Source organism: Phyllobates terribilis, unplaced genomic scaffold, assembly GCF_046119375.1.
Source record: "Phyllobates terribilis strain yellow unplaced genomic scaffold, ASM4611937v1 Scaffold_1__5_contigs__length_1240528914, whole genome shotgun sequence".
Lineage (NCBI taxonomy): Eukaryota > Metazoa > Chordata > Amphibia > Anura > Dendrobatidae > Phyllobates > Phyllobates terribilis.
The window spans coordinates 1,237,034,260-1,237,047,430 of record NW_027362761.1 but is presented as its reverse complement, the minus strand read 5'-3'; the positions used below and the strand labels follow the sequence as shown (position 1 = coordinate 1,237,047,430).

Here is a 13,171-nt window from a genome sequence, read left to right as displayed (position 1 = left end):
CTGGAGGCCATTGTGGAGCTTATGTCCCACCCCAGAGCCAGACGGACGCTCTTTATCATGGCTGGAGATGGACTAAGGGAGGAAGGTCGCAGTCTCCATTACTATAGACACTTATGTGCGATCACTCCTGAAGGCTGAGGGCCTGTCATGGACCACAGCTACAGATACCTGGGTACCACCATGGTGGCCGGTGCCACGATTAATGCCACGGCTCCGTGTAAAGTCATCTCAGATCTGGTCAGACTCCGCTCGCTACCAGACTGCCGCATCATGGCTCCCTGTGTTCCCCTGTGTTCCCCTGCGGGGCGGTCGCTCTCAATTATCTCTTGTTTATTTTACAATAATAAATCTAAAGCATCTAAAACACTTAAAGGGAATCTGTCAGCAGGTGTTTGCTCTGTAATCTGAGAGCAGCACCATGTACGGGCCGACACCTTCCCTTCATGTGTCTCTTGCTGTTTCACTACAATCAGTGTTTAATCAGCAGGAGATTATCACTACAGGACTATGTGTCTCGTGACTCTTGGTCCAACCCTGCACCCAGCACTGATCTGTCACCATACAATGCACACAGAGAGCTGCCAATCACTGGTGTGGGCGGGGTTATACACAGAGCTGCCAATCACTTGTGTGGGTGGGGTTATACACAGAGAGCATCCAATCATTGGTGTGGGTGGGGTTATACACAGAGAGCATCCAATCACTGGTGTGGGTGGGGTTATACACAGAGAGCAGCCAATCACTGGTGTGGGCGGGGTTACACACAGAGAGCATCCAATCACTGGTGTGGGTGGGGTTATACACACAGCTGCCAATCACTGGTGTGGGTGGGGTCATACACAGAGAGCAGCCAATCACTGGTGTGGGTGGGGTCATACACAGAGAGCAGCCAATCACTGGTGTGGGTGGGGTTATACACAGAGAGCAGCCAATCACTGGTGTGGGTGGGGTTATACACAGAGAGCAGCCAATCACTGGTGTGGGTGGGGTTACTCACAGAGAGCTGCCAATCACAGGTATAGGCGGGGTTATACACAGAGAGCTGCCAATCACAGGTATAGGCGGGGTTATACACAGAGAGCTGCCAATCACAGGTATAGGCGGGGTTAAACACAGAGAGCTGCCAATCACAGGTATAGGCGGGGTTATACACAGAGAGCTGCCAATCACAGGTATAGGCAGGGTTATACACAGAGAGCTGCCAATCACTGGTATAGGCAGGGTTATATACAGAGAGCTGCCAATCACAGGTATAGGCGGGGTTATACACAGAGAGCTGCCAATCACAGGTATAGGCGGGGTTATACACAGAGAGCTGCCAATCACAGGTATAGGCGGGGTTATATACAGAGAGCTGCCAATCACAGGTATAGGCGGGGTTATACACAGAGAGCTGCCAATCACTGGTATAGGCGGGGTTATATACAGAGAGCTGCCAATCACAGGTATAGGCGGGGTTATACACAGAGAGCTGCCAATCACAGGTATAGGCGGGGTTATACACAGAGAGCTGCCAATCACAGGTATAGGCGGGGTTATACACAGAGAGCAGCCAATCACTGGTGTGGGTGGGGTTACTCACAGAGAGCGGCCAATCACAGGTATAGGCGGGGTTATACACAGAGAGCAGCCAATCACTGGTGTGGGTGGGGTTACTCACAGAGAGCTGCCAATCACAGGTATAGGCGGGGTTATACACAGAGAGCAGCCAATCACTGGTATAGGCGGGGTTATACACAGAGAGCAGCCAATCACAGGTATAGGCGGGGTTATACACAGAGAGCAGCCAATCACTGGTGTGGGTGGGGTTACTCACAGAGAGCGGCCAATCACAGGTATAGGCGGGGTTATACACAGAGAGCAGCCAATCACAGGTATAGGCGGGGTTATACACAGAGAGCAGCCAATCACTGGTGTGGGTGGGGTTACTCACAGAGAGCTGCCAATCACAGGTATAGGCGGGGTTATACACAGAGAGCAGCCAATCACAGGTATAGGCGGGGTTATACACAGAGAGCAGCCAATCACTGGTGTGGGTGGGGTTACTCACAGAGAGCGGCCAATCACAGGTATAGGCGGGGTTATACACAGAGAGCAGCCAATCACTGGTGTGGGTGGGGTTACTCACAGAGAGCTGCCAATCACAGGTATAGGCGGGGTTATACACAGAGAGCTGCCAATCACAGGTATAGGCGGGGTTATACACAGAGAGCTGCCAATCACAGGTATAGGCGGGGTTATACACAGAGAGCTGCCAATCACAGGTATAGGCGGGGTTATACACAGAGAGCTGCCAATCACTGGTGTGGGTGGGGTTACTCACAGAGAGCAGCCAATCACAGGTATAGGCGGGGTTATACACAGAGAGCAGCCAATCACTGGTGTGGGTGGGGTTACTCACAGAGAGCTGCCAATCACAGGTATAGGCGGGGTTATACACAGAGAGCTGCCAATCACACGTATAGGCGGGGTTATACACAGAGAGCTGCCAATCACAGGTATAGGCGGGGTTATACACAGAGAGCTGCCAATCACAGGTATAGGCGGGGTTATACACAGAGAGCAGCCTATCACTGGTGTGGCTGCGGTTATACACAGAGAGCAGCCAATCACTGGTGTGGGTGGGGTTATACACAGAGCAGCCAATCACTGGTGTGGGTGGGGTCATACACAGAGAGCAGCCAATCACTGGTGTGGGTGGGGTCATACACAGAGAGCAGATAATCACTGGTGTGGGTGGGGTTATACACAGAGAGCTGCCAATCACAGGTATAGGCGGGGTTATACATAGAGAGCTGCCAATCACAGGTATAGGCAGGGTTATACACAGAGAGCTGCCAATCACTGGTATAGGCGGGGTTATATACAGAGAGCTGCCAATCACAGGTATAGGCGGGGTTATACACAGAGAGCTGCCAATCACAGGTATAGGCGGGGTTATACACAGAGAGCTGACAATCACAGGAATAGGCGGGGTTATAAACAGAGAGCTGCCAATCACAGGTATAGGCGGGGTTATACACAGAGAGCAGCCAATCACTGGTGTGGCTGCGGTTATACACAGAGAGCAGCCAATCACTGGTGTGGGTGGGGTTATACACAGAAAAGCCAATCACTGGTGTGGGTGGGGTCATACACAGAGAGCAGCCAATCACTGGTGTGGGTGGGGTTATACACAGAGAGCAGCCAATCACTGGTGTGGGTGGGGTTATACACAGAGAGCAGCCAATCACTGGTGTGGGTGGGGTTACTCACAGAGAGCTGCCAATCACAGGTATAGGCGGGGTTATACACAGAGAGCTGCCAATCACAGGTATAGGCGGGGTTATACACAGAGAGCTGCCAATCACAGGTATAGGCGGGGTTATACACAGAGAGCTGCCAATCACAGGTATAGGCGGGGTTATACACAGAGAGCTGCCAATCACAGGTATAGGCAGAGTTATACACAGAGAGCTGCCAATCACTGGTATAGGCGGGGTTATATACAGAGAGCTGCCAATCACAGGTATAGGCGGGGTTATACACAGAGAGCTGCCAATCACAGGTATAGGCGGGGTTATACACAGAGAGCTGCCAATCAGAGGTATAGGCGGGGTTATATACAGAGAGCTGCCAATCACAGGTATAGGCGGGGTTATACACAGAGAGCTGCCAATCACTGGTATAGGCGGGGTTATATACAGAGAGCTGCCAATCACAGGTATAGGCGGGGTTATACACAGAGAGCAGCCAATCACTGGTATAGGCGGGGTTATACACAGAGAGCAGCCAATCACAGGTATAGGCGGGGTTATACACAGAGAGCAGCCAATCACTGGTGTGGGTGGGGTTACTCACAGAGAGCGGCCAATCACAGGTATAGGCGGGGTTATACACAGAGAGCAGCCAATCACAGGTATAGGCGGGGTTATACACAGAGAGCAGCCAATCACTGGTGTGGGTGGGGTTACTCACAGAGAGCTGCCAATCACAGGTATAGGCGGGGTTATACACAGAGAGCAGCCAATCACAGGTATAGGCGGGGTTATACACAGAGAGCAGCCAATCACTGGTGTGGGTGGGGTTACTCACAGAGAGCGGCCAATCACAGGTATAGGCGGGGTTATACACAGAGAGCTGCCAATCACAGGTATAGGCGGGGTTATACACAGAGAGCGGCCAATCACAGGTATAGGCGGGGTTATACACAGAGAGCAGCCAATCACTGGTGTGGGTGGGGTTACTCACAGAGAGCGGCCAATCACAGGTATAGGCGGGGTTATACACAGAGAGCAGCCAATCACTGGTGTGGGTGGGGTTACTCACAGAGAGCTGCCAATCACAGGTATAGGCGGGGTTATACACAGAGAGCTGCCAATCACAGGTATAGGCGGGGTTATACACAGAGAGCAGCCAATCACTGGTGTGGGTGGGGTTACTCACAGAGAGCAGCCAATCACAGGTATAGGCGGGGTTATACACAGAGAGCAGCCAATCACTGGTGTGGGTGGGGTTACTCACAGAGAGCTGCCAATCACTGGTGTGGGTGGGGTTATACACAGAGCAGCCAATCACTGGTGTGGGTGGGGTCATACACAGAGAGCAGCCAATCACTGGTGTGGGTGGGGTCATACACAGAGAGCAGCCAATCACTGGTGTGGGTGGGGTTATACACAGAGAGCTGCCAATCACAGGTATAGGCGGGGTTATACACAGAGAGCTGCCAATCACAGGTATAGGCAGGGTTATACACAGAGAGCTGCCAATCACTGGTATAGGCGGGGTTATATACAGAGAGCTGCCAATCACAGGTATAGGCGGGGTTATACACAGAGAGCTGCCAATCACAGGTATAGGCGGGGTTATACACAGAGAGCTGACAATCACAGGTATAGGCGGGGTTATAAACAGAGAGCTGCCAATCACAGGTATAGGCGGGGTTATACACAGAGAGCAGCCAATCACTGGTGTGGCTGCGGTTATGCACAGAGAGCAGCCAATCACTGGTGTGGGTGGGGTTATACACAGAGCAGCCAATCACTGGTGTGGGTGGGGTCATACACAGAGAGCAGCCAATCACTGGTGTGGGTGGGGTTATACACAGAGAGCAGCCAATCACTGGTGTGGGTGGGGTTATACACAGAGAGCAGCCAATCACTGGTGTGGGTGGGGTTACTCACAGAGAGCTGCCAATCACAGGTATAGGCGGGGTTATACACAGAGAGCTGCCAATCACAGGTATAGGCGGGGTTATACACAGAGAGCTGCCAATCACAGGTATAGGCGGGGTTATACACAGAGAGCTGCCAATCACAGGTATAGGCGGGGTTATACACAGAGAGCTGCCAATCACAGGTATAGGCAGGGTTATACACAGAGAGCTGCCAATCACTGGTATAGGCGGGGTTATATACAGAGAGCTGCCAATCACAGGTATAGGCGGGGTTATACACAGAGAGCTGCCAATCACAGGTATAGGCGGGGTTATACACAGAGAGCTGCCAATCACAGGTATAGGCGGGGTTATACACAGAGAGCTGCCAATCACAGGTATAGGCAGGGTTATACACAGAGAGCTGCCAATCACTTGTATAGGCGGGGTTATATACAGAGAGCTGCCAATCACAGGTATAGGCGGGGTTATACACAGAGAGCTGCCAATCACAGGTATAGGCGGGGTTATACACAGAGAGCTGCCAATCACAGGTATAGGCGGGGTTATATACAGAGAGCTGCCAATCACAGGTATAGGCGGGGTTATACACAGAGAGCTGCCAATCACTGGTATAGGCGGGGTTATATACAGAGAGCTGCCAATCACAGGTATAGGCGGGGTTATACACAGAGAGCTGCCAATCACAGGTATAGGCGGGGTTATACACAGAGAGCTGCCAATCACAGGTATAGGCGGAGTTATACACAGACAGCTGCCAATCACAGGTATAGGCGGGGTTATACACAGAGAGCAGCCAATCACTGGTGTGGGTGGGGTTACTCACAGAGAGCGGCCAATCACAGGTATAGGCGGGGTTATACACAGAGAGCAGCCAATCACTGGTGTGGGTGGGGTTACTCACAGAGAGCTGCCAATCACAGGTATAGGCGGGGTTATACACAGAGAGCAGCCAATCACAGGTATAGGCGGGGTTATACACAGAGAGCAGCCAATCACTGGTGTGGGTGGGGTTACTCACAGAGAGCGGCCAATCACAGGTATAGGCGGGGTTATACACAGAGAGCAGCCAATCACAGGTATAGGCGGGGTTATACACAGAGAGCGGCCAATCACTGGTGTGGGTGGGGTTACTCACAGAGAGCTGCCAATCACAGGTATAGGCGGGGTTATACACAGAGAGCAGCCAATCACAGGTATAGGCGGGGTTATACACAGAGAGCAGCCAATCACTGGTGTGGGTGGGGTTACTCACAGAGAGCGGCCAATCACAGGTATAGGCGGGGTTATACACAGAGAGCAGCCAATCACTGGTGTGGGTGGGGTTACTCACAGAGAGCTGCCAATCACAGGTATAGGCGGGGTTATACACAGAGAGCTGCCAATCACAGGTATAGGCGGGGTTATACACAGAGAGCTGCCAATCACAGGTATAGGCGGGGTTATACACAGAGAGCTGCCAATCACAGGTATAGGCGGGGTTATACACAGAGAGCTGCCAATCACTGGTGTGGGTGGGGTTACTCACAGAGAGCAGCCAATCACAGGTATAGGCGGGGTTATACACAAAGAGCAGCCAATCACTGGTGTGGGTGGGGTTACTCACAGAGAGCTGCCAATCACAGGTATAGGCGGGGTTATACACAGAGAGCTGCCAATCACAGGTATAGGCGGGGTTATACACAGAGAGCTGCCAATCACAGGTATAGGGGGGGTTATACACAGAGAGCAGCCTATCACTGGTGTGGGTGGGGTTACTCACAGAGAGCGGCCAATCACAGGTATAGGCGGGGTTATACACAGAGAGCAGCCAATCACTGGTGTGGGTGGGGTTACTCACAGAGCTGCGGCCAATCACAGGTATAGGCGGGGTTATACACAGAGAGCAGCCAATCACTGGTGTGGGTGGGGTTACTCACAGAGCTGCCAATCACAGGTATAGGCGGGGTTATACACAGAGAGCAGCCAATCACTGGTATAGGCGGGGTTATACACAGAGAGCAGCCAATCACAGGTATAGGCGGGGTTATACACAGAGAGCAGCCAATCACTGGTGCGGGTGGGGTTACTCACAGAGAGCGGCCAATCACAGGTATAGGCGGGGTTATACACAGAGACCAGCCAATCACAGGTATAGGCGGGGTTATACACAGAGAGCAGCCAATCACTGGTGTGGGTGGGGTTACTCACAGAGAGCTGCCAATCACAGGTATAGGCGGGGTTATACACAGAGAGCGGCCAATCACAGGTATAGGCGGGGTTATACACAGAGAGCAGCCAATCACTGGTGTGGGTGGGGTTACTCACAGAGAGCTGCCAATCACAGGTATAGGCGGGGTTATACAGAGAGAGCTGCCAATCACAGGTATAGGCGGGGTTATACACAGAGAGCTGCCAATCACAGGTATAGGCGGGGTTATACACAGAGAGCAGCCAATCACTGGTGTGGGTGGGGTTACTCACAGAGAGCGGCCAATCACAGGTATAGGCGGGGTTATACACAGAGAGCAGCCAATCACTGGTGTGGGTGGGGTTATTCACAGAGAGCTGCCAATCACAGGTATAGGCGGGGTTATACACAGAGAGCTGCCAATCACAGGTATAGGCGGGGTTATACACAGAGAGCTGCCAATCACAGGTATAGGCGGGGTTATACACAGAGAGCTGCCAATCACAGGTATAGGCGGGGTTATACACAGAGAGCTGCCAATCACAGGTATAGGCGGGGTTATACACAGAGAGCTGCCAATCACAGGTATAGGCGGGGTTATACACAGAGAGCAGCCAATCACAGGTATAGGCGGGGTTATACATAGAGAGCTGCCAATCACAGGTATACACTCAGCATTCTGAGCTCGGCTAAATCTGCAGCAGACTAAACTATGACTCACAACTGCTGCCCATTAAAGTAAGTGAGACATGGCTGGAATCAATGTCTCTGTCCCTACGTTACGCTGCTGTTAGATTACATAGTGAATACCTGCTGACAGATTCCGTTTAATAAATGTGTTATATAGTGTCCAGCTGATATTCTGATGCATCTTATTGGAAAATGAAGAGTATATCTGCTAATATCACACAGTGTACGCTGATATCACATATCGCACAGTGTACGCTGATATCACATATCACACAGTGTACGCTGATATCACATATCGCACAGTGTACGCTGATATCACATATCACACAGTGTACGCTGATATCACATATCACACAGTGTACGCTGATATCATATATCGCAGTGTGCACTGATATCACATATCGCACAGTGTACACTGATATCACATATCGCACAGTGTACGCTGATATCACATATCGCACAGTGTACGCTGATATCACATATCGCACAGTGTACGCTGATATCACACAGTGTACGCTGATATCACATATCACACAGTGTACACTGATATGACATATCGCACAGTGTACGCTGATATCACATATCGCACAGTGTACGCTGATATGACATATCGCTCAGTGTACGCTGATATCACATATCACACAGTGTACGCTGATATCACATATCACACAGTGTACGCTGATATCACATATCACACAGTGTACACTGATATCACATATCGCACAGTGTATACTGATATCACATATCGCACAGTGTACGCTGATATCACATATCGCACAGTGTACGCTGATATCACATATCACACAGTGTATGCTGATATCACATATCACACAGTGTACGCTGATATCACATATCACACAGTGTACGCTGATATCACATATCACACAGTGTACACTGATATCACATATCACACAGTGTACACTGATATCACATATCACCCAGTGTATACTGATATCACATATCGCCCAGTATACACTGATATCACATATCACCCAGTGTACACTGATATCACATATCACCAAGTGTACGCTGATATCACATATCGCACAGTGTACGCTGATATCACATATCACACAGTGTACGCTGATATCACATATCACACAGTGTACACTGATATCACATATCGCACAGTGTACGCTGATATCACATATCACACAGTGTACGCTGATATCACATATCACACAGTGTACGCTGATATCATATATCGCAGTGTGCACTGATATCACATATCGCACAGTGTACACTGATATCACATATCGCACAGTGTACGCTGATATCACATATCGCACAGTGTACGCTGATATCACATATCGCACAGTGTACGCTGATATCACACAGTGTACGCTGATATCACATATCACACAGTGTACACTGATATGACATATCGCACAGTGTACGCTGATATCACATATCGCACAGTGTACGCTGATATGACATATCGCTCAGTGTACGCTGATATCACATATCACACAGTGTACGCTGATATCACATATCACACAGTGTACGCTGATATCACATATCACACAGTGTACACTGATATCACATATCGCACAGTGTATACTGATATCACATATCGCACAGTGTACGCTGATATCACATATCGCACAGTGTACGCTGATATCACATATCACACAGTGTATGCTGATATCACATATCACACAGTGTACGCTGATATCACATATCACACAGTGTACGCTGATATCACATATCACACAGTGTACACTGATATCACATATCACACAGTGTACACTGATATCACATATCACCCAGTGTATACTGATATCACATATCGCCCAGTATACACTGATATCACATATCACCCAGTGTACACTGATATCACATATCACCCAGTGTACGCTGATATCACATATCGCACAGTGTACGCTGATATCACATATCACACAGTGTACGCTGATATCACATATCACACAGTGTACACTGATATCACATATCACACAGTGTACACTGATATCACATATCACCCAGTGTATACTGATATCACATATCACCCAGTATACACTGATATCACATATCACCCAGTGTACACTGATATCACATATCACCCAGTGTACACTGATATCACATATCACCCAGTGTACGCTGATATCACATATCGCCCAGTGTACGCTGATATCACATATCGCCCAGTGTGCACTGATATCACATATCGCACAGTGTACGCTGATATCACATATCGCCCAGTGTACGCTGATATCACATATCGCACAGTGTACGCTGATATCACATATCGCACAGTGTACGCTGATATCACATATCGCACAGTGTACGCTGATATCACATATCGCACAGTGTACGCTGATATCACATATCACACAGTGTACGCTGATATCACATATCGCACAGTGTACGCTGATATCACATATCACAGTGTACGCTGATATCACATATCACACAGTGTACGCTGATATCACATATCGCACAGTGTACACTGATATCACATATCGCACAGTGTACACTGATATCACATATCGCACAGTGTACGCTGATATCACATATCACACAGTGTACGCTGATATCACATATCGCACAGTGTACACTGATATCACATATCGCACAGTGTACGCTGATATCACATATCGCACAGTGTACACTGATATCACACAGTGTACGCTGATATCACATATCGCACAGTGTATTCTGATATCACATATCGCACAGTGTATTCTGATATCACATATCGCACAGTGTATGCTGATATCACATATCGCACAGTGTATGCTGATCAGGGCTCGCTCAGGCTTCCTCAGGCTCGCTCCGGGCTCGCTCAGGCTTGCTCAGGGCTCGCTCAGGCTTCCTTTGGCTCGCTCCGGGTCACTCAGGGCTCGCTCAGGCTTCCTCAGGCTCGCTCCGGGCTCGCTCAGGGCTCGCTTCGGGCTCGCTCAGGGCTCGCTCAGGCTTCCTTAGGCTCGCTCCGGGCTGGCTCAGGGCTCGCTTCGGGCTCGCTCCGGGCTTGCTCAGGCTTCCTCAGGCTTGCTCCGGGCTCGCTCAGGGCTCGCTTCGGGCTCGCTCAGGCTTGCTCAGGCTCGCTCCGGGCTTCCTCAGGCTTCCTCAGGCTCGCTTCGGGCTCGCTCAGGGCTCGCTCAGGCTTCCTTAGGCTCGCTCTGGGCTACCTCAGGGCTCGCTCAGGCTTGCTCAGGGCTCGCTCAGGCTTCCTCAGGCTCGCTCCGGGCTCGCTCAGGCTTCCTCAGGCTCGCTCCGGGCTCGCTCCAGGCTCGCTCAGGGCTCGCTCAGGCTTCCTTAGGCTCGCTCCGGGCTCGCTCAGGGCTTGCTCAGGGCTCCCTCAGGCTCTCTCAGGCTCGCTCCGGGCTCGCTCAGGGCTCGCTCAGGGCTCCCTCAGGCTCGCTCAGGCTCGCTCCGGGCTTGCTCAGGGCTCGCTCCGGGCTCCCTCAGGCTTCCTTAGGCTCGCTCCGGGCTTGCTCCGGGCTCGCTCAGGCTTCCTCAGGCTCGCTCAGGCTCGCTCTAGGCTCGCTCCGGGCTCGCTTCGGGCTCGCTCCGGGCTCGCTCAGCCTTCCTCAGGCTCGCTCAGGCTCGCTCTAGGCTCGCTCCGGGCTCGCTCAGGGCTCCCTCGGGGCTCGCTCAGGGCTCCCTCAGGCTTCCTTAGGCTCGCTCCGGGCTCGCTCCGGGCTCGCTCAGGGCTCGCTCCGGGCTCGCTCAGGCTCGCTCTAGGCTCGCTCCGGGCTCGCTCAGGGCTCGCTCAGGGCTCGCTTCGGGCTCGCTCCGGGCTCGCTCAGGCTCTCTCTAGGCTCGCTCCGTGCTCGCTCAGGCTTCCTCAGGCTCGCTCAGGGCTCGCTCCGGGCTCGCTCAGGCTCGCTCTAGGCTCGCTCCGGGCTCGCTCAGGGCTCGCTTCGGGCTCGCTCCGGGCTCGCTCAGGCTCGCTCTAGGCTCGCTCCGTGCTCGCTCAGGCTTCCTCAGGCTCGCTCTAGGCTCGCCCCGGGCTCGCTCAGGGCTCGCTCAGGGCTCGCTTCGGGCTCGCTCAGGCTCGCTCTAGGCTCGCTCCGTGCTCGCTCAGGCTTCCTCAGGCTCGCTCTAGGCTCGCTCCGTGCTCGCTCAGGCTCGCTCTAGGCTCGCTCCGGGCTCGCTCAGGGCTCGCTCCGGGCTCCCTCAGGCTTCCTTAGGCTCGCTCTGGGCTTGCTCCGGGCTCGCTCAGGCTTCCTCAGGCTCGCTCAGGCTCGCTCTAGGCTCGCTCCGGGCTCGCTTCGGGCTCGCTCCGGGCTCGCTCAGCCTTCCTCAGGCTCGCTCAGGCTCGCTCTAGGCTCGCTCCGTGCTCGCTCAGGCTTCCTCAGGCTCGCTCTAGGCTCGCCCCGGGCTCGCTCAGGGCTCGCTCAGGGCTCGCTTCGGGCTCGCTCAGGCTCGCTCTAGGCTCGCTCCGTGCTCGCTCAGGCTTCCTCAGGCTCGCTCTAGGCTCGCTCCGTGCTCGCTCAGGCTCGCTCTAGGCTCGCTCCAGGCTCGCTCAGGGCTCGCTCCGGGCTCGCTCAGGCTCGCTCCGTGCTCGCTCAGGCTCGCTCAGGCTCGCTCTAGGCTCGCTCCGGGCTCGCTCAGGGCTCAGGTTCTGGCCTCATCCTCACCTTTCTTGTCTGCAGGTTTCTCCTCTGACAGCCTCAGTCTTCTGTCCTTAGGGACCGGCTCGTCCAGATCCTCGCTGACATAGGGCTGCGCGGTCCCATTGGCTCCTGTAGTGCTGGAGGGGCTCCTGCTTTGTGTTTGGTTGCTGACTTTGAAGACCAGGGTGGCAGTGCCATTGTGGGGTGCAGCAGAGCCCCTGCATGTAAAGACAGCAGCACAGAGGACTGTCAGCAGCGCAGGGGTCAGGTACATGGTCACTGGTGAACGCCGTCCTCTACTGAACTCAACTCCAGGGTTTATAAAGAAAAACTCAGCTGCACTGAACCCTCAGCCCTCCTCTCCCCAATCTTTCCTCCTCCTCCTCCTCCTCGCCAAACTCCCAGCCCCCACCTCAAATTCCATGTAATTCCAGAGGGGAGCTGAACTCACAATGCAGCCCTCTTCCCAGCCCACAGTGTAAAGCATCAGCTTGTAACATTGTATCATTATACTCAGGTTTCCATTCATTGTGGCAACATAGGATGTCAGGTGACACACAGATGTCAATCATTGTGCCAGGTGACATAACACAG

General features: G+C 52.6%; 1 protein-coding gene across 1 annotated transcript in view; it reads right to left on the bottom strand.

Annotated features, from left to right (window-relative positions):
* The window catches only part of LOC141164820 (probable carboxypeptidase X1), a 247,140-nt gene extending 234,177 nt beyond the window's left edge, over positions 1-12,963 (bottom strand). Inside the window, exon 1 of the mRNA XM_073650411.1 lies at positions 12,602-12,963. Within this exon, the coding sequence (XP_073506512.1) occupies positions 12,602-12,851 (250 nt within the window). The 5' untranslated portion in view covers positions 12,852-12,963. The remainder of the gene's footprint in view (positions 1-12,601) is intronic.
* Positions 12,964-13,171: the final 208 nt, after the last annotated feature.